The 22,515-nt window shown below is 38.4% G+C and overlaps 1 protein-coding gene across 1 annotated transcript in view; it reads left to right on the top strand.

The window, feature by feature from the left end:
• DNAH6 (dynein axonemal heavy chain 6) overlaps nucleotides 1–22,515 on the top strand; it is a 284,682-nt gene that overhangs the window by 49,441 nt on the left and 212,726 nt on the right. The window contains exons 11-15 of the mRNA XM_052648894.1: nucleotides 7,370–7,490; nucleotides 11,275–11,426; nucleotides 13,569–13,721; nucleotides 16,407–16,658; nucleotides 19,995–20,123. Of these exons, the coding sequence (XP_052504854.1) occupies nucleotides 7,370–7,490; nucleotides 11,275–11,426; nucleotides 13,569–13,721; nucleotides 16,407–16,658; nucleotides 19,995–20,123 (807 nt within the window). The remainder of the gene's footprint in view (nucleotides 1–7,369; nucleotides 7,491–11,274; nucleotides 11,427–13,568; nucleotides 13,722–16,406; nucleotides 16,659–19,994; nucleotides 20,124–22,515) is intronic.

Raw genomic sequence — 22,515 nt, 5'->3', positions numbered from 1 at the left:
GGAACATTTCATGTAAAGAAGGGCACAATAAAGGACATACATGGAATGGACCTAACAGAAGCAGAAGATATTAAGAAGAGGTGGCAACAATACACAGAAGAACTATACATAAAAGATCTTCATGACCCAGATAACCATGACGGTATGATCACTCACCTAGAGCCAGAGATCCTGGAATGGAAAGTGAAGTGGGCCTTAGGAAGCATCACTACAAACAAAGCTAGTGGAGGCAACGAAATTCCAGTTGAGCTCTTTCAAATCCTCAAAGATGATGCTGTGAAAATGCTGCACTCAATATGCCAGCAAATTTGGAAAACTCAGCAGTGGCCACAGGACTGGAAAAGGTCAGTTTTCATTCCAATCCTAAAGAAAGGCAATGCCAAAGTTTGCTCAAATGACTGCACAATTGAGCTCATCTCACATGCTAGTAAAGTAGTGCTGAAAATTCTCCAAGCCAGGCTTCAACAGTATGTGAACCATGAACTTCCAGATGTTCAAGCTGGATTTAGAAAAGGCAGAGGAGCCAGAGATCAAATTGCCAACATCCATTGGATCATCAAAAAAGCAAGAGAGCTCCAGAGAAAACATCTACTTCTGCTTTATTGACTATGCCAAAGCCTTTGACTGTGTGGATCACAATAAACTGTGGAAAATTCTGAAAGAGATGGGAACACCAGACCACCTGACCTGCCTTTTGAGGAATCTGTATGCAGGTTAAGAAGCAACAGTTAGAACTTGACATGGAACAACAGACTGGTTCCAAATCAGAAAAGGAGTACGTCAAGGCTGTATACTGTCACCCTGCTTATTTAACTTCTATGCAGAGTACATCATGAGAAATGCTGGGCTGGATAAAGCACAAGCTAGAATCAAGATTGCTGGAAGAAATATCAATAACCTCAGATATGCAGATGACACAACCCTTATGGCAGAAAGTGAAGAACTAAAGAACCTCTTGATGAAAGTGAAAGAGGAGAGTGAAAATATTGGCTTAAAATTCAATATAGAGAAAACGAAGATCATGGCATCTGGTCCCATCACCTCATGGCAAATAGATGGGGAGACAATGGAAACAGTGAGAGACTTTATTTTGGGGGGCTCCAAAATCACTGTAGATGGTGACTGCAGCCATGAAATTAAAAGACACTTGCTCCTTGGAAGGAAAGCTATGACCAACCTAGACAGCATATTGAAAAGCAGAGACATTACTTTGCCAACAAAGGTCCATCTAGTCAAAGCTATGGTTTTTCCAGCTAGAGGAGCAGGGGATGACAGAAGATGAGATAATTGGATGGCATCACTGACTGGATGGACCTGAGTTTGAGCAAGCTCCAGAAGTTAGTGATGGACAGGGAATCCTGGTGTGCTGCAGTCCATGGGGTCACAGAGGGTTGGACATGACTGAATGAACTGAACTGAACTGATGATTAATATGCTGAGGGCTCTAACGGATCAGACACACAGCATGCAAGAACAAATGTGCAATGCAAGACAAAGGATTCAGAGAGACAAGATGTGGAGTAGTGTTTAGTATTGTAAAGGCAAACGTAACCATAAGAAAGCAAGGCTTGTGGTCCCATGAGTCAGGGCTATAAATCTCTACGCACAAAATAGTACAGGAAACGCAAAAGGCAAAGAAATGCAATGAGACATAAATGGTACATAAACAGAATTACTGTGAACAGAAGTCTTCACATGGAGCTTTCATTAAATGTAAATTAGGATATAGAATTCTTAACTAACATAATCAGTGATAAATAATAAGGAAATAACCATTGAAACAGAAAAAAACAAGGTATTTTTATGAAAATAAAAATTTACTTATCTAAATAAATATGAACACCCTGCAGACATTTATCCAAATAAATTTGAAAACTTAGATTAAGTGGATAGTATTTTTAGGGAAACATGGGTATCTAAATTAACAGCATTGGAAATAGAAAGCTTACCAATATCCACAGAAACAGAGGAGGTTATTAAAGAAATACCTTTTAAAAAGCACCAGCCCCAAATGGGTTCACAGGGGAACTCACCAAAGACCATATATTCACAAAGTACCATATATAAAGAGATCGACTCACCAAAGGCCATATAAATTCACAGTATCACATAAATTGTTCCAGAATACTGAAAATGCCTGGTGGGAAAATCTCCATTTGTAATAGCAACAAAGTAGGTAATATATTTAAGAATAAACCTAGTAAGAAATGCTAAAAAAAACCTATATAAGAATATCTTTTAAGTTTTCTTAAAGGCTTCTGGAAGACACAAAAATAGGTAAATGTTCTTAGATGGAATGACTCAACATAATAAAGGCTTCTATTCTCCCTAGGTTAATTTATAAATGTAATAAAAATGCCAATTAAATAATAATACTAATAAACTTATTATAGAACATTTTAGGTTTATAGTAAAGCCTATAAGGAATAATAGACATCCATGGAAGCTAGGAAAACCCTAAAAAAGAAAAGCTATTTGGGATACTATTCTAGCCAAGTATTAAATATAAACTCTATAATTAAATGATTGTGGTATTGGCACATGCATAGTTATCAGGCCAGTGAAATGGAATAAAAAGCCCAGAAATACACCTAAGTAACATGAAAATTTGTTAACTATGGAGTGATTTCCAGGATATACTGTTAGGTGGAAAAATCAAATTAGACAAGAATATCTATAGTGTGCTACTTTTTATGTCAGAAAATAGGGAGAAGGAAGAGATAAACCAGAAACTAAGGAAATTGGTTCTGTAGAGAAGACAGTGGGAATGGTGTAGACAGTATGGTGGGTTTGGAGTAGAAAAGATGAGAAGAGTCACACTTAGTTCTGAGCATATCTTTTAGTATAGTCCAGTATAGTTCTTTTAAAATCTATGTGCTTCCCTAGTGGCTCAGTGGTAAAGAATCCATCTGCCAATACAGGAGACGTGGTTTTGATCCCTGGCTCAGGAAGATCCCCTGGACAAGGAAACGGCACTCTACTCCAGTATTCTTGCCTGGGAAGTCCCATGGACAGAGGAGCCACGCAGGCTACAATCAGTGAGGTCACGAAAGAGTGGGACCTAGCTTAGTGTCTAAATAACAACAGGAAAGCTATGAGAATGAGGAAACAAAATCTTAAAACAGGATGCATTAAAAAACAAATGAACTATTCTATATTTCAAATGAATAACCACACTGTGAGGAAGGGGAAAACACTAAAACAAGTAACTTTTAAATACAGTGTTTTCTCATTATCAGAGAAATGCAAATCAAAACCACAATGAGGTACCATTTCACGCCAGTCAGAATGGCTGCGATCCAAAAGTCCACAAGCAATAAATGCTGGAGAGGGTGTAGGGAAAAGGGAACCCTCCTACACTGTTGGTGGGAATGCATACTAGTACAGCCATTATGGAGAACAGTGTGGAGATTCCTTAAAAAACTGGAAATAGAACTGTCATACGACCCAACAATCCCACTGCTGGGCATACACACCGAGGAAACCAGAATTGAAAGAGACACGTGTACCCCAGTGTTCACTGCAGCACTGTTTATAATAGCCAGGACATGGAAGCAACCTAGATGTCTATCAGCAGATGAATGGATAAGAAAGCTGTGGTACATATACACAATGGAATATTACTCAGCTATTAAAAAGAATACATCTGAATCAGTTCTAATGAGGTGGATGAAACTGTAGCCGATTTATACAGAGTGAAGTAAGCCAGAAAGAAAAATACCAATACAGTATACTAATGCATATATATGGAATTTAGAAAGAAGATAACAATAACCCTGTATGTGAGACAGAAAAAGAGATACAGATGTATAGAACAGTCTTTTGGACTCTGTGGGAGAGGGCGAGGGTGGGAAGATATGGGAGAATGGCATTGAAACATGTAAAATATCATATGTGAAACGAATCACCAGTCCAGGTTTGATGCATGATACAGGGTGCTCAGGGCTGGTGCACTGGGATGACCCAGAGGGATGGGATGGGGAGGGAAGTGGGAGAGGGGTTCAGGATGGGAAACACATGTATACTCATGGCCGATTCAAGTCAATGTATGGCAAAACCAATACAATATTATAAAGTAAAATTAATTAATTTTTTAAAGTAAATTAATAAATCAAGGTCTTAAAAATAAATAAATACAGTGTTTTGCCTATATACCCTTAAGCTAAAGATCACTGTCATTATAACAAATATTAGGTTCCACTTAGTTTGCTTTTCACAGTGGTATTAGTGCATTAGCAATTCTGAAATGACTTTCTGTGTATTCTGTAGTTTAGCAAACAACTAAATATATTGTGGATAATGAAATGAGGTTACTCCTCCTCAGAAAGGGAAGTACAAATATGGACGAGAAAAGGCCAGAATGGTGTTATATTGGAAATGGAATTATGAACTCATGATCTCTAATTAATCAGTAGAAAGAAAACTATATATAGGGTCTTGTGTATGTATGCATATTTGTGGGGTGTGTGTGTGTGTGTGTTTCTTGTTCTGCTCACTGAGATGATCTGGAAGCAGTGACATCCTAATAGTGATGAGCACATTTAGTGCCCACACATTGGTTTCTATGTATCATTCCAAAGCAAAAGATCCTTATCTCTGAAGAAACTGCTTATTCCTAGAACAAGCAAAGTATAAGAATAGCCCAGAGCATACTGTTGAACCAAAATATGAGTGAAAGTGAAAGTGTTAATTGCTTAGTCATGTCTGACTCTTTGTGACACCATAGACTGTTAGCCTGCCAGGCTCCTCTGTCAATGGAATTTCCCAGGCAAGAATGCTGAAATGGGTTGCCATTTACTTTTCCAGGGGATCTTCCCGATCCAGGAATTGAACCAGAGTCTCCTTCATTGCAGGCAGATTCGTTACCATCTAGCCACCAGGAAAGGCCCTCTACCCCACCCTCCCACACACAAATAAGAAGATGTCTAAGAACTAATGGAGACCTGCAGAAAAGATTAAAAAGCCAACTTGAAGGGTTTCTCTAGAACAATCTGACCATTAAAATAAGTAATGGTTATAACAGTGTTTGAAAGTAAGAATACATAAGCAATATTTTATAAATAAATGAATGAATCGATGGAGTGACAATGGAAAGCTCTTCCTTACAGTAAAATGCCAACTAGTAAACGTAGAAGAAAAACCTAAAAAAAGATCACCACTTTATAGCACTTTACCACCACTTCTATAGCAACCATAGAAATAGGTGAGAATCTCCAATGCATACTGAAATGGATATACAAAGGTATGGTGAGAAAAAGGACTTTTATCTCAAAACATTTCTGCATAGGATATTCATTGATTTAAAGAGAAAGTAGTACGTTTACAGTGACAGATCTCACAGATACCACTTTAGTATTGTTAACATTGCTAGTAATGGGACAAATCAACATTATGTGCCTTTAAACACGATACATGGAGAACATACATCATTTCCGTCGTATTATTGCCAAAATGTATAACTGAATGTAAGCATTAAGAAGTGTTGCACACACACACACACACACACACACACACACACACACACACACACAAAATACTCTTCAAAAAGGTAAAGATCATGAAAGACAAAGATTGAGAAATTGGTCCAGATTAAAGGACACCAAAGATATATGACAAGATACAATACCTGATCCTGGATAGGATAGTGGGCCGGGGGAAAAAATGTTGTTTTATTTTACTATGAAAGACATTATTGGGAGAGATGGCAAAATTTGTATGCCGCTGCTGCTGCTAAGTCTCTTCAGTCGTGTCCGACTCTTTGTGACCCCATAAATGGCAGCCCACCAGGCTCCCGTCCCTGGGATTCTCTAGGCAAGAATACTAGAGTGGGTTGCCATTTTCTTCTCCAGTGCATGAAAGTGAAAAGTGAAAGTGAAATCGCTCAGTCATGTTCGACTCTTCGCAACCCCATGAACTGTAGCCTACCAGGCTCCTCTGTCCATGGGGTTTCCCAGGCAAGAGTACTGGAGTGGGTTGCCATTGCCTTCTCCCAAAATTTGTATAAAGGTCTGTAATTAGATAATAGTATTAATATCAATGCTAATTTACTGATTTGTCATTATATTAATATTATGGCAATTTAAGAAAATATTTTTGTGTTTATTAAATAAGCCATGAAATATTTAGTGTTAGAAATATCTTGTGTCTGCAGCTTTCTTCCAAATGGTTCAGAGTAAAATAATATATAGAGAGAAAGTCATAAAGCAAATGTGATATATTATTAAAATTTAAAGAATTCAGTGACCATATATGGAATTATTTGAACTACTCCAGCAACTATGCTGTGAGGTTTTTAAAGTCATATTTGAACATGTTGGTAGAGCTTTCCATTTGGGGGTCACCCATTGTGTTTCTGCCTAACACTTGCATGATCATGTACCAGAGACACTATTAAATCTGCTCAAAGGAGATATACTTTGACATAGTATCTTCCCTTCAATTTTTAATGTAAAGAAATAAACAGCAGAAACATTCTGGAAGATTATATACAAAGCCTATTGAAAGGAAATAAATGAACAAATATCTAAATATAGCCATCTAGGGTGTGTACTAGTGTTTGTAATTAAAATTTCTACCACTACTCACTAAGTATGTAAAGCAAGAGTCTGAGCTACCTACCCTAGCAGTGGTGTGTTGGGAATGAGCAATTCCATTGATCATCTCTAGTTTTCCTTGGGGCAAATTGCAGTCATTTGCAAGAAGTCTTAGTAGGAAATATTAAGAGAAGGCAACGGAGTGTAGCCAGGGAGTAATAGGCCAAGATCAACAAGAAACAAGTCCTAACTGCCATTCACAGGCATTATGGTGCCATTTGAACTATGATAATGTGTACTGACATGGTATTATAGGAAAAGTCTTGTAGGGAAGTGGAGGTTTGCGCCAAGTTTAATCAAAGTGAGGGAAAGTATTTATTAGGGCAAATTCTGAAGACATTTTGAAATAGGAGACTTGCCAGCATAGAGAATTTAATAATGAGATTAGGCAAGTAATTTTGCATATATGCTAAATGGTTTTGCCTTCGCTCAAAAACACTTAAACCAAGACATAAAATTTGCAATTTGGAAAATAAATAGACATTGTCTCTTGCCATATATCTACTAGTGATGTATAAGTTCACCATGAAGCTAAACAATTACACGTTTACTTCTTTTTAATCATAAGGAACAATTCTTTGAAAGTCACATTTAAAGATTTGTTTTTTTTAAGTTTCATAAGAGAAGATATTAACTGCCCTTTGTCATCAAGGATGGTACCTTTTCTCTCACTTTTCAGCTCACAGCATAGTGTGCATCTGCATTTTTTGTATAAAATTAAATTCTGCTCAGGAAAAATATAGTTTTGTTTGTTTTTTATTTTATATGATGTTTAGGAAGCCATACAGGCAGCATTTGAATCTGCCCAATTATATGCAGCTACATTTGAAAAGTTTCAAATATTCTTCAAGGAAAATGAAAGTCTTGATTTACAAGATCTTAAACTTCAAGAACCTGGTAAGTTTTCCTTTGTCCTTGCTAATTATATCTAAGGGTCACATCAAGCTTTATCATGGTCTAGGTTTCTGTTTTGTGGTGTGTGGTGACAGAGATGGTAGCCCAAAAGAGCGGGCGTGACAAAACACAAGAGTTTATTCATTTCTAGATTACTTTCTGTAGAACCACTTTTTTCTTTACTTTTACTGTTATGTTTTATTTCAAAACATTATGGAAAGGAATTCTTCCCCAAGAGCTTATCTTTTAGTATGAAGCTGTACCAGTGCCAAGGTCATATAGCCTCTATATGGAAGGGAGTTGAAAGGAATGTTTTCCCTTTAGATTCCTGAAAAAATGTTTACATAGTGTAACATGTATCTCAAGAATTCATTCTGTCTCAGGAATTCAAGTTACTCTATTTGTACAGCCCTATTGCAACCAGGTAGGTATGAATCGACACCTTAGTCATGAGATTAGAACCATGGAGAAGTTATTTTATTAAATTTATTTTTATTCAACCAAAGAAAATAAAATACAATGCCCAAGTGAAATTTCAGGCAAGAAAGTTTCCAAATGATTATGAAAATTAAGTATATAGCATTCATTATTACCATTTAAAAATGTGAAGCATACCCATATTCTTCTTTTGTTGCTGTTGTTTCATTAACTGGTTTTATTCTTTTTTTTTCCTCTCATGCACAAAAATGTTTACTCTGATACTTTGCCTCATGAATGAGCACTATTTTTTTTTTCTGTACATTCTTGTGTTTTTCTTTCAATTCATTATTTTTATTACATTGAAGTATTTTAAAGTAAATTAGACATGCCAGTCCCTAAATGAAATACTTCAATATGCATCTTCAAAAAGCATCTCCCTACAAAACCAAAATATTTTCACACCTGAGAAAAAAATCTCTAAAATCAACATTTAGTCCATATTCAGAATCTGCCAAATAAAGCAGTTTGCAGCTGGTTTGGCCCAGAATCTAATCCAAGAATAGACACCGTATTTACTTTTTATGTCTCTTAAGTTTTGAAAAGTTGAAACAGACCTTTTTTCTCCAGAGCACTAACTTGCTCAAGAAACAAAAGTGGGGTTCTACTTAAGAAATTTTAAAAAAATATTAGACACGTTCATTTCTACCATTCTTCACCAACACCATCACACTGAGACTTAGTGTGTGTTGAACTGAAGGGAACTGACCAGTATTATATTATATTATATACCACGGTGGCACCGTGGTAACAGTAAGATGTGGAGCCTGGCATTTCAGCATGAAATAGACTAATCCAAATAACCAGGTCTAACCATCTAGATCACCTACTCACAACCTTGAGCCAAGGCCTCTGAGTCTCCACGTTCCTCACGTTGGATGACTTTACTCCCTCACCAGTTACCTAACTGGATAAGGCTACCACGCTCCCAGACTGCCCTTCATCTAGTCCTGCCTTGGCTTGTCAATCCTGTCTCAATCTCCGAACCAGGGTATCATAGGTATTAGCCATTTGTTGTCTGGGAATCTGGAGTAGATTGGCCTGGACTCCTAAAAGTTGTTTTCTTCCTCTTTTAGGAACTCTCTTGTACTTCCTAAACCTCTGAACCCAGTATTTCCCATTAGAATGTAGCTTTACCCCTTGGATACCATGCCTTGCCTGTTACACCATATTCCCTCAAATTACTATAACACTGCCTACGACATATTGTGCTCAGATGCTCAGTCATGTCCAACTCTTTGTGATTCCATGGACTGGAGCCCTCCAAGTTCTTCTGTCCATGAGATTTCCCAGGCAAGAATTCTAGAGCGGATTGCCATTTCCTCTTCCAGAGGGATCTTCCCCACCCAGGGACTGAACCCGCATCTGTTATGTCTCCTGCATTGGCAGGTGAATTCTTTACCACAAGTGCCACCTGGGAAGCCCTAAGATATATTATAGTTTATTATACTTAATAAATGTCTGTTTAACCAAACTTTTAGCCAGACTGCCCTTTGTTTAGCTCCAGAAGGTGATCAGAAGACAGACTCTGGCTTTCTGAAATAATCAGCCATAAATTTAGAAACCACTAAATTTCTATAAAAGTCAGTGTCTATTAATATTTTCCGTACTTGCTAAGCACTTATGATAGGTGCTGTGCTGTCTCATCTAATCTATTTTATCTAATCCTCATAATTCTATATAGGCGCGTATTCTCATTTTACAAATAGGTAAGTGGAAATACAAAGATAAGGCAACTCCAAGATTACACAGTGAGTAAGTGGTTTAGAAATTGTTGCCCCTGACTTGAGAGTTTGTTATATAAACCATTCCTCCCCCATCTCATCAAGAGAGAGCCCTTCTGTCGGCTTTACTCTTTTGTTTCCCTTTGAACATGGATGTCATTTAACTTTGAGTGATCTAAATTTATTTATGTATAAAATGAAAGTATTGGACTAAATTGGTGTTTCCCAAATTGGTATTTCTTGAACCACTATTCTGAAGAATATTACATGATACTATGAAAAAGGCTCTGTGTTCAAATAAATTTGGAAAATACTAGAACAAGCAACATTATACAGCTTTCCTCACCAGGGGTTTTCTCAGATCATTTGATATCCTAATTTTTTCATTTCTCAAAAATAAACACATCAAAACCTTCTAAAATGAGTAGGAGTGATAATTGTCATCCCTTTTTTTGTATCTTGAGGAAGGTGAAGCTCAGAAAGATTAAGTAACTTAGCCAGAGCAACAGGTGGGTTAAAGACTTGGGCCTGGGTTTTCTAAGACTTTGTCTGATGTGTTCTTTATACTGTGTCAAACTGCCCCTTGTGTCCAGAACAGGAAGTGATGGAAATAAAGGCAAGGATCAACAACCTTTTCTCTTGGGGATGGTGGAAGAGGGTTAGAGAAGAACAGGAAGCAGTAGGGAAAACTGTCTGACTCAAGTGGAGGGAGCAACTGGAAATAAAGTTAGCTGAGTTTTTAAAGACAAGGAGTTGTTTTGTATTATATGTGTATTAGTAAGAGCTGGTTTTGACCAATAGTATGATTTCAAGATAATCTGCCTTCCACTGGTGATTTGAGAAATTGGAGGTAGGAAGATTATCAAAATGCAGCTGCAGCATTGGCAGACAAAGTTGACAATGGCCTTAACTTTGATGTGCGGAGCAGGGTTGGCAGAGGTGTTGGGAGGAGGAATGGAAATAACTTTAGCTATGCCTGATCTCTTGAGTTTCAAACTTTCTCTGTTGTTAATATCCTTATATACTTGGTAAAGAATCTGCCTGCAATGCAGGAGACACAGGAGATGCAGGTTTAATCCCTGGGTCGGGAAGATCCCCTGGCAGAGGAAATGGCAACCCACTCCAGTATTTTTGCCTGGAAAATCCCATGGACAGAGAAGCATGGTAGGTTATAGTCCATGGGGTCACAAAGAATCGAATACATCTAAGGATGCATATTCATACTTATTTTGAGGTATGATGTGGAAGAACCGTTAGATTAAGCCAACTCAAACCAGCCTGATTCTAGAATCTACTCCATTATAGACTAGATTCTCTAATGCAATTACAAGTTATTTTCATGAGCTATTCTTAGTGACAGCCAGAAAATATTTTTACATTATGAAATGTTAGTTTCTTCATTACAAGAATAAAATATAAATCATCCTGAATTAACATTTTAAAATTATACAAGGTTCTCCACCTATGGATAGTTCATTTTAAATACATATGTAAGTGTATTAATGCAATGATTTTTGATATATCTGTGTAATGGTCCTTTAAAATCTAACATACGTTTTTCGCTGTATATGAATTATTCTATGTAGGTGTTAAGTTCTTTAGTGAACAACTGGAAAAATATCACAGACAGCACAAGGACGCAGTAGCTCTGAGACCCACCAGGAATGTAGGACTGCTGCTCATTGACACTAAGCAACTAAAAGAAAAACTAATTCCATCACCTTTGCGATGCTTGGAGGTAACTATGAACTAGGAAAAATTTTAATTATAGTCTCTACAACTATTTTACGATTTTTCTCCTGCAAATAGCCTATCTTTATTTTCTAGTATTGCAGCTATTTAAAATTAACTTAAGTCTATTCAGCATCTTTAATTTGTAGGGAAAGTTCCATGTTTTTCTTTCTGTCCCAAGCATTGTCAATTTCAGATGAGGGAACAAAAGTCCTTAAACTAGCCTCTTACATCCACTCCTTTTTCCTTTGTTGGAGCATTTCAAGATTTCCTCCAGAGGAGACATTGCTGTAACAGCTCAGAGTCCTAGTAGGAATGCTGGTTGATTCCAGGATACTGAGGTATCCTAGATACTGAGGTTTCCTGATCTGAAACTGTCCCTAAAGATCTGATTGTATTTTAGTGAGTGGTAGAGCTGAGGAGATTTGATTGCTTCTATGATAACTTTAAGGTCTTCCTTTAGTCATATATACCATCAAATCCCACCACAAAGGGACTCCCCTGGTGGTTCAGTAGTTAAAAGTGGCCCAGGTTCAATCCCTGGTTAGGGAGCTAAGATTGCACATGCCTCACAGCCAAAAAAACTCCCAAAACATAAAACAGAAACAATATTGTAACAGATTCAATAAAGACTCTAAAAAATACCTCTAGAGATACAATGGTATAGAACAGAGATTGGCAAACTATATCCCACAGGGTCATTCCAGCCTGCCACCTGTTTTGTACCATGACAGTTCGCTTATGTATTGCCTATGGTTGCTCTACAAGGGCAGAGCTGAATGGTTGTGACAGAGACCGTATATCCTGCAAATCTAAAGTATTTACTATTCAGCCCTTACAGGAGACCTCTGTTGCCCCTGGTGCAGATGAAATAAGACAGTGCTCTGTCTAAAAGGCTGCAGGCCTGAGTGCTACTATCTTTTCTGTCACTAATTAGCTGTGTGGCATTGGACTTCTTTCTAGAGCTTTGCTGATTCATCTGTTGAAAAAGAAAACAATAGAGAATTGAAGCAAAGTCAATTTCAGCAAACATTTCTGAGCACTCTGAGTACTACTGTATACTAAGCCAAAAACAAAAAACAAAAGAAACTTCAAACTGGCTTCAGCAATCAGAAAATGTATGGATCAAAAAAGTCCAGAGGGTGGATGGATGGGCATCAGGAAGCTGTGATCTAGTGACTCAGTGGTTCCTAAAGACCTGATTTTTTCCATTCATTGTGTGCCAGCTTCCTTCTGATGTGGCAGCTTCATCCTAAAGCTCATATACCCTCACTTTTCTGAAATGGTAGTTAAAGGCTCCATAGGATAATTATTTCCTTATTCATGTCCAGAGAGAGAGAGAGAGAGATCTCTCAGCCTTAAACAAAAGTCTTGGGTTTCTACTTAATTGGATCAGCTAATGTCAGAGGTTCACTCTAATCCAATCACACTAGCCAAAGAAAGCCATGCTCATTTTACCTTAAGACCAATTAGACTCAATCTTTGTTTTTGAAGGAGAGATCACCTTCCTCCAAATCATTACTACCATCCAGCACGAAAGAAGTGGAGTTGATACTGGGGGTGGTACCACAATGTTCACTATACAGGATGAAGTAACAGAAAGGGTACTTACAAAATATCAGACCATTTAGGCAGACTTAAAAAAAATTATTTATTAATTTGGCTGCATCTGGTCTTCGTTGCAGCATATGGGATCTTGGTTGAGTCATGCGGGATCTTTCCTTGTGGCACACAAACTCTCTAGTTGTGGCATGTGGGCTCTCTAATTTGTGGTGCACAGACGCCAGCACCCACAGGCTTCAGTAGTTGTGGAGCTCGAGCTTAGTTGCTCCATGGCATGTGAGATCTTAGTTCCCCAGCCAGGGATCAGATTCATTTTCCCAGCATTACAAGGCAGATTTTTAACCACTGGACCACTAAAGAAGTCCCTAGGTAAACTTTTTAAAAAGTTGTGCAATCTAACTTATTCTGGAAATAATCTTCAAAAGTAATCCTATTGTTTCAGTGTGGGGGAAAAAAAGCCTTTTCATATACTGCTGCTTCCATTGCCTGCTGGCTTAACAGACATTCAGTTAGACTTTATCTAAAATGTATAATAAAGTAGAAATACTCAAGTAGTTACGATTCATAGTTCCTTCTTCTTTCCTAGGTGCTGAATTATATGCTTCCTCGTCTAAGCAAGAAAAAAGTGGATGCCATTATCTCTGAGGCACAAGATGCAGAATACAAGCTTGAATTTGTCCCAACTACTACCATAGAATATGTTAACAGCTTAGTATTTCTTGACGAAATTCAGGAAAGGGTGAGTTGATTCTTGTGTAACTCACTATTCCAAATCTTGTGGGAAGGAAGGCAAATAAGAGAAACTGAGGGACTGAAGGTCAAGATACAGCTGTCAGAATATCAGAAACACTTTAAGGCAAAGAAAGTGGATGACTTACCTCACAGTCGTAATGGCAGCTAACATTGATCACTACTAGTCAGGCATGTACTACATTTTCTACATATGGTACATTTTTTATCCTTACAAAAGCTTAAGAAGTATTGTTTAGTCATTCAGTCGTGTCTGACTCTTTACGACCCCATGGACTGCAGCATGCCAGGCCTCCTTGTCCTTCACCATCTCCCAGAGCTTGCTCAAATTCATGTCCATTGAGTCAATGATGCTATCCAACCTCTCCTATCACATCCTCGGTCATCCCCTTCTCCTCCTGCCTTCCATCTTTCCCAGCATCAGGGTCTTTTCTGATGAGTTGACTCTTCACATCAGGTGACTAAAGTATTAGATCTTCAGCTTCAGCATCAGTCCTTCCAATGAATATTCAGGATTGATTTCCTTTAGGATTGACTGGTTTGATCACCTTGCAGTCCAAGGGACTCTCAAGAGTCTTCTCCAACAGCACAGTTCAAAACATCTTCAGTCCTCAGCCTTCTTGATGGTCCAACTCTCACTTGCAAACATGACTACTGGAAAAACCATAGCTTTAACTCTGCAGACCTTTGTCAGCAAAGTAATGTCTCTGCTTTTTAATACTCTGTCTAGGTTTGTCATAACTTTTCTTCCAAGGAGCAAGAGTCTTTTAATTTCATGGCTGCAGTCAACAAGAAAGAAGTATAGATAATTTTTATTCTTATTCTGCAGATAAGCGAATGAGGACCAAAATAGGTCATTGTGTCCAAGATCACAGACCTGTATACAGTACATCTGGAATTCAAACTTGGGTCTCTGACAACAAAGCCAGTGCTCTCAACCCCAGTTTATTGCAATTCTTATTTGTAATAAATGATAATACAGTAAGTCCCCTAAATTCAAAAGAGTTCTGTTCTGAGAGTGCATTTGTAAGTCCCATTTTTTCCTAAGTCCAACCAAGTGAGCCTAGGTACCCAACTAACACAATCAGCTATATAGTACTATACTGTAATAGGTATATAATACTTTTCACACAAATAATGATTAAAAAACAAAGAAAACATTTTTAATCTTACAGTACAGTACCTTGAAAAGTGCCGTACGACAGCTGGCATATAGCGGCTGGCATCAAGCGAACAGGCAAGAAGAGTCTCTGTATCTGCTGTTGTCTCCCTAATCCACTTGCCTGCTTAAGCTAGTTGAACTTGGGTTTCTTTCATTCCTGCTAGTAAGTTTCCTGACTATTATGCAAATATAGATTAAGAAGGATCATGACTTCCATTATAACTAATATCTAGATTACAATTCTCCAGTAAATCCCTTGCATGCAAATTTTCAACTTGCGAATTTTCAGATGTGAAAGTGCATTTGCTTGTCCAATCACGGGAAGTTAGTTCACATGTCTGGCATACATTGTCACATGCGTGCATCCTCTATAAGTGGTTGTGCTTTTACTGTCCCATGCTGTACAGAGTACAGTAGTGCAGTATTGCCAGGGTGATTGGGACGCAGCCCAAGGTTGAGAACCATCTCTCTAAAGCCTCTCCACAGTTTTCTTCTCCTGTTTAGGACCTGTTTTGTTACAATGGCCTCTGCCCACAGATACAGTCTAACTCTTCCCAAGGTCAAGAGAAAGATCAGACTGAGCTGGATTCACTCTGTCCCAATTTGATGCTCCCTGGTTAAGTTGTTGCCAAGAGGTGGGTCAAGTTATAGAACCTGGATGCTTCCTCTATAACCTTGTGGCAGAGTGGTGGCAAGGAGAGCTCCCTTCAAACTGGGGAGACCTTGCCAGAAAATTAGGAAAGACACTGAGGCAAGGGCATCAGAGCAGAGATATTTAGGAGTCAGTAATAGTGGTAGTAAAAGCCTTTACTAGAGGGTAGCACGATGCTCTCCATCAATCAGGGTTCTGAATCTACACAGAGAGGTACATGGTCCACACAGCTCAGAGGCTGCCCTGGGACAGTCACTGCTCAGCACACATGCCTGGAATCTCAGATGTTGCAGATGAGCATCCTCACAGCACCTGCCATCTCTGAAAACTTTAAATAACTTTGAAGTTTAATCTGAGGTTTACCAGGTGGTGCTTGTGCACCTGCTTCCCAAGACAGGAGACATAAGAGATGCGGATTCTATCTCTGAGTTAGGAAGATCCCTCGGAGGAGGAAATGGCAACCCACTCTAGTATTCTTACCTGGAAAATTCCATGGACAGAGGAGCCTGGTGGGCTGCAGTCTAAGGAGTCGCAAAAGGGTCAGACACGACTAAAGCGACTGAGTACTACTATTTAATTTACTAGGGAACAAGAGAGAGAAAAAAAGTAAATACCTATAAGGGTAATATTAACTGTGCTCAGTTCTGAACAGTTTACCTCCTTGGCCTCGTTGTCTGCATCGTAATAATGACTGTATTTGTCATCCAGCCAGCTCCAGCCAATTTGATCTGCGTTAAATGCACTCCTCTGTGTGCTGGCTCTTTACAACGTGGTGCACAGCGACTGTCTCTTATCAGTCACTCTCAGCGGGTATAACAGGACACTGATTTATTTAACAAGCAACTGATGTTTCCATTTAGATCGAAAGCCTTGATGATGAAGGGAATGTTGTGATTCAGATGTACAAGCTCATTGAACAGTATCAGGTTCCCACACCTCCTGAAGACTTTGCCGTTTTTGCCACTATGAAGCCATCCATTGTTGCTGTTCGGAATGCCATTGACAAATCTGTGGGTGACAGAGAAACAAGCATTAAGCAGTTTTGTCTGCATTTGGGTAGAGATCTTGAAGATCTAAACAATGAAGTGAATGAAGTAAAGATGATAGCACAGGTAAGCTGAGGCAGAATCTTTAGAGTAATCTATATAAAGGCTATTACATTTTAATAAACCGTTTAGAAAGCATATTTCATTTTAATCTGGTTTAGCTTTCATTTTGTTTATGCTTCATTCTGATCAATTAACAATGTCTTTGAGCAGCTACTGAAAATTTAAAGTGTTTCTGAACCTCTCTGAGGTACTGAATAAATTCCAGGCCACTGCAACTAACGTATGTATTGCTTTAGTACTTATGATCAAAAGTACAAAATAGACTATGACTCAGCTATAAAAAGGAATACATTTGAGTCAGTCCTAATGAGGCGGGTGAAACTGGAGCCTATTACGCAGAGTTAAGTCAGAAAGAGAATGACAAATACTGTACATTAATGCATATATATGGGATTTAGAAAGCCATAACGATGATCCTACATGCAGGGCAGCAAAGGAGACACAGATGTAAAGAACAGACTTGTTTGGACCCAGTGTGAAAAGGCAAAGGTGGGATGACTTGAGAGAATAGCATTGAAACATGTACATTCAGTTCAGTTCAGTGCAGTTGCTCAGTCATGTCCAACTCTTTGTGACCCCATGGACTGCCTCCCTGTCCATCACCAATCCTGAAGCTTGCTCAAACTCATGTCCATTGAGTTGATGATATCATCCAGCCATCTTATCATCTGTCATCCCCTTCTCCTCTCTCCTTCAATCTTTCCCAGCATTAGGGTCTTTTCAAATGAGTCAGTTCTTCAAATCAGGTGGCCAAACTATTGAAGCTTGAGCATCAGTCCTTCCAATGAATATTCAGGACTGATTTCCTTTAGGATGGACTAGTTGGATCTCCTTGCAGTCCAAGGGACTCTTCAAGAGTCTTCTCCAGCATTACAGTTCAAAAGCATCAGTTCTTCAATGCTCAGCTTTCTTTACGGTCCAACTCTCACATCCATACATAACTACTGGAAAAGCTGTAGCTTTGACTAGATAGACCTTGTCGGCAAAGTAATGTCTCTGCTTTCTAATACACTGTCTAGGTTGGTCATAGCTTTTCTTCCAAGGAGCAAGCATCTTTTAATTTCATGGCTGCAGTCACCATCTGCAGTGATTTTGGAGCCCAAGAAAATAAAGTGTGTCACTGTTTCCGTTGTTTCCCCATCTATTTGCCATGAAGGGATGGGACCTAATGCCATGATCTTTGTTTTTTGAATGTTGAATTTTAAACCAGCTTTTTCATTCTCCTCTTTCACTTTCATCAAGAGGTTCTTTAGATACTCTTCACTTTCTGACAGAAGAGTGATGTCATCTGCATATCTGACGTTATTGATATTTCTCCCGGCAATCGTGATTTCAGCTTGCGCTTCATCCTGCATAGCATTTCTCATGATGTACTCTGCATAAAAGTTAAATAAGCAGGGTGACAATATACAGCCTTGGTGTACTCCTTTTCCATGTATATTACTATATGTAAAATAGAAGACCAGTGCAAGTTTGATGTATTAAGCAAGGTACCCAAAGTTGGTGCTCTGGTACAACCTAGAGGGATGGGGTGGGGAGGGAGGTGGGAGGGGTTTCAGGATAGGGGGACACATTTATACCCATGACTGATTCATGGTGATGTATGGCAAAAACCATCACAAAATTGTAAAGTAATTATCCTCCAATTAAATTTAAAAAAATTTTTAAGTATTATGGTCAAATCAGAAAAAAGTGGGAAAAACTCAGTTCAATAGTAGTGAATTCTCTTTTTCCTAGCTTCCATTTATTATTTTGAAATTAGTGTTTTTACATCCTATTAGCATATTTTATAGCTATTCACAATTTTAGAGTTTTATTAGTCACATGTTAGAAAATTCCCTCTTAGAAAGAGGCAGAGTATAAATTAATAAGTGATAAAGAATGTTTGAATAACTTGCACCAATTTTACTATCCTAAAGATATAAAAGGAACTTTTTAAGAACTTAGACTAGATATCTTTTTTTTCACTCTTACTTACTTTATTTTTTAATATAAATTTATTATTTTAATTGGATGCTAATTACTTTACAATATTGTATTGGTTTTGCCATATATTGACATGAATCCACCATGGCTGTACATGTGTTCCCCATCCTGAACCTCCCTCCCACCTCCCTCCCCATCCCATCTCTCTGGGTCATCCCAGTGCACCAGCCCCGAGCATCCTGTATCATGCGTCAAACCTGGACTGGCGATTCGTTTCACATATGATAATATATATGTTTCAATGCCATAGAATAGACATCTGGATAATTCTTAACTGAAGCAAACATGAAAATATATCATATAATAATGATCTACTCTTTAATTATTAACACTGTCCATGGAATTCTCCAGGCCAGAATACTGCAGTGGGTAGCCATTCCCTTCTCCAGGGGATCTTCCCAACCCAGGGGTCGAACCCAGGTCTCCCACGTTGCAGACGGATTCTTTACCGGCTGAGCCACTAGGGAAGCCCAAAACCATATAAACTTATGATCAAATCAGAAAAAAAAAATGGGAAAAACTCAGTGTCCTTCAACAGAATAATCAAATGTGTTGAGGTACTTCTACTCAAAGGAATACAATACCGATGTTGAAGATTACAACATGCATTTATATGTGTTGACATGGCTAAAAGTAGCTAACATTTATTGTGTACTTATTACATGTCAACTTTTAGTCTAAAGGACTTTGCATTGCTTTTACTTTGGTACTGAAGTGTTTTTGTGTTTTGCAAGAGAAAGCTGTACCTAACTGTAATAACTGTACAACTCAGTGAGTTCTCAGAAAGTGAACACATCCATATGCTTACTGCTCAAGTCAAGAGCTGTTGTTCTTGGTGTCCTTAGGGTGCCCTCTAGTCACTAACCTTTCCTTCCTTTCCAAAAGCAACCGCTACCCGGAATTCTAAAGCCATAAATTGCTTTTGCCTATTTATGAACTTCAATCAAATAGAATGCTACCTTTGTTGTAAATTATAATCATCCCTTTACTGTAAAATGATAATTTTCCTTATATTCCCTTCATTCTTTTCCATATTGCATTCACCTCTCCTTAACTGAAGTCTTGTTCGTTGAAAAAACAATGTAATATAGGAAAGACGATGAAGCAAAATGCATTAGGTACTTCTTAAAAATTATATTATCCCCATAGTACTTCCTTATACATTTCTGTACTTTTTACAATGTATCTGCATTGTTTTAAAATTCAAGAAAAGCAACCATTTTCATATATTTTCTAAAAATTAGAGTGAAAAGGGAATTAGCAAAATATGTTTCAAAAATGTTTATTCATGTAATTTGATAGCATACATCAAAAAGTAGGAATGACTAATCAAAAGCTATCTTAATTTTACAGGATCCACAGATTTTGGACATTAATGCTGACCAAGAGAAAATAAAGGTCATGTTGAATGAACTGCTGTTAGTTCTGGATGATCTTCAAAAACGCGCTTTTCAATATAAATCCTATCAGAAGAATTTTAAGGTAATGACAGTGCTACACATCTGTTCTTAAAATATAGAACTATAAAATATATTTTTGTGTATGCACAGAAGTGACACTGATGCACTCATTTTCAATAATACTCAACGTTTAGACACCTATATGCCAGTCACTGTACTGGAATGATCTGAAATACAAAATATGGTATATTCTCTGTCTTTGAAGTGTTTAAAGATTAGGACACATGAGAGAAAAAGTATCTTTATTTATTAAAAAGTAATTGTGAATTATAGACAAATACTCAGACCAGGAACTATAGTTTCTATGTTAAAATGCGTGTGGGTTTTTTAGCGTAATCAGTTGAAACCCCTTGATTCTTTCTTAATATTCTAGCTTCTTTTACATTCATTCATGTGTATATTATTGATTCCATCAATATTGCCTCATTTGCTCTGGTTTCGATGTGCCAGTTTGATGAAAGAAGAGAATTTGACTGAGCCAGGGAAAAGATGGATCCCCAAAATTAAAAAGCTAAATGATATGCCCCCCCCAAAATGAAAAGAAATGAGTGAGAGTTATAAGTGCTCTGAACAGATATTGTTGTTGTCCAGTCACTAGGTCACGTCCAGCTCTTTGTGAATCCATGGACTGCAGCATGCCAGGCTCCTCTGTCCTCCACTGTCTCCTGCTCAGATTCATGTCCATTGAGTTGGTGATGCCATCTAACTATATCATCCTTTGCCACCCCCTTCTTTTGTCTTCAGTCTTTCCCAGCATCAAGGTCTTTTCCAATGAGTAGGCTCTTCGTATCAGGTAGCCAAAGTATTAGAGCTAAAGTATCAGAATAGCTATTAGAGAGAACAAAGAGAAAAGCAAATAGGAAAGACTCCTGAGACCAAAACCAGAGGCCACCAGCAATGAAGGAGTGTTAATAGTCTCCCCTAAATTTCAGAGAAGTGCCTAGACATCACATGGAGATGCATCCATTTCTTTCAGAGCCCCAAATGGATGACCAGAAAGTGGTCTGAGGGCTCTGAGACCTGAGCAGGTCTCCACTCCAGACCTGAGGCTTGGTAGAGCAACCTGCAAAATAATAACCTGGGCACTAGAAAGTGCAGCTGACATAATACCTGAGGCAGGAAGTTTGTGTGTGAGACAATTATGGTTCAAAGTTGTTCCCAGATTGAATTAACTGACATATAAGACAGGAAAGTGTGAGGTAGCAAGGCAACTATGGATGAAACATTACCTGATAAAAAGCCATACCAGGTAAGCACTCCTTTGGGTCAGGAAGAATAGTGTAGCTTGAACCAGAGCCTGAAATAGAAATGTGTTTCCCTCCTTCCAGACTCCATATCTATATTTTATGATTCTTTAGGATGACCTCAGGCTTCCCTGGTGGCTCAGATGGTAAAGAAACTGCCTGTACTGTGGGAGACCTGGGTTCAATCCTGGGTTGGGAAGATCCCCTGGGGGAGGGCATGGCAACTTACTCCAGTATTTTTGCCTAGAGAATCCCCATGGACAGAGGAGCCTGGGGGACTATAGTCCATGGGGTCCCAAAATGTCAGACATGACTGAGTGACAGCATAGCATAGGATGACCTCATATCCAACCTTCCTCTCCAGCTCTTGGTTATTAGGGGGTCAGGAGTGAAGGCCTAAGAGGTGTAGGAAATCATTTCTAATTCTTAATGAAGACAAGGCTAGATCCCTATTGTCAGGGTAATGCTAGCCTTGTAAAATGAGTTGGGAAGTGTTCCCACCTCTTTAATGTTCTGGAAAGGTTTGAGAAAGATTGGCATTAATTCTTCCCCCCCGCCCCCACCATAGATGTTTGGTAGAATTTACCAGTGAAGTAGAATTTACCAGTGAAGTCATCTGGTCCTGGGCTTTTCTGTGCTGGGAGGTTTTTGATATCTGATTTGATCTCCTTACTCCTTATTTTTCTGTTCCTTCCTGATTCAGTCTTAATAGGTTATGTGTTTCTAGGAATTTATGCACTGCTTCTAAGTTAACCAGTTTGTTGGTATACAGTTACTTTTTCATAGTAATCTCTTATGATATGGCTTCCTATGTGGCTCAGTAGTAAAGAATCCTCCTGCCAGTGCAGGAGACATGGGTTTGATCCCTGGCTCAGGAAGATCCCCCTGAGAAGGAAATGGCAACCCACTCCAGTATGCTTACCTGGGAAACCCCATGGACAGAGGAGACTGGTGGGCTACAGTTGGACATGTCACAACGAGTTGGACATGACTGAGCATGCATGCAGGCATAAGATCATATGTATTTCTGTGGTGTAAGTTGTAATGTATCCTTTTTCATTTCTGATTTTATTTATTTGAGTCACCTCTCTTTTTTTCTTGTTCTAGCTAAAGATTTGTCTTTTAAAAAATGCTTTTTAGTTTCATTGATCTTTTCTATTATTCTTCTGA

This window comes from Budorcas taxicolor, chromosome 11 (genome assembly GCF_023091745.1).
Source record: "Budorcas taxicolor isolate Tak-1 chromosome 11, Takin1.1, whole genome shotgun sequence".
Taxonomy (NCBI): domain Eukaryota; kingdom Metazoa; phylum Chordata; class Mammalia; order Artiodactyla; family Bovidae; genus Budorcas; species Budorcas taxicolor.
The sequence above is the reverse complement of the archived record's forward strand: the minus strand, read 5'-3'. Positions and strand labels throughout refer to the sequence as shown.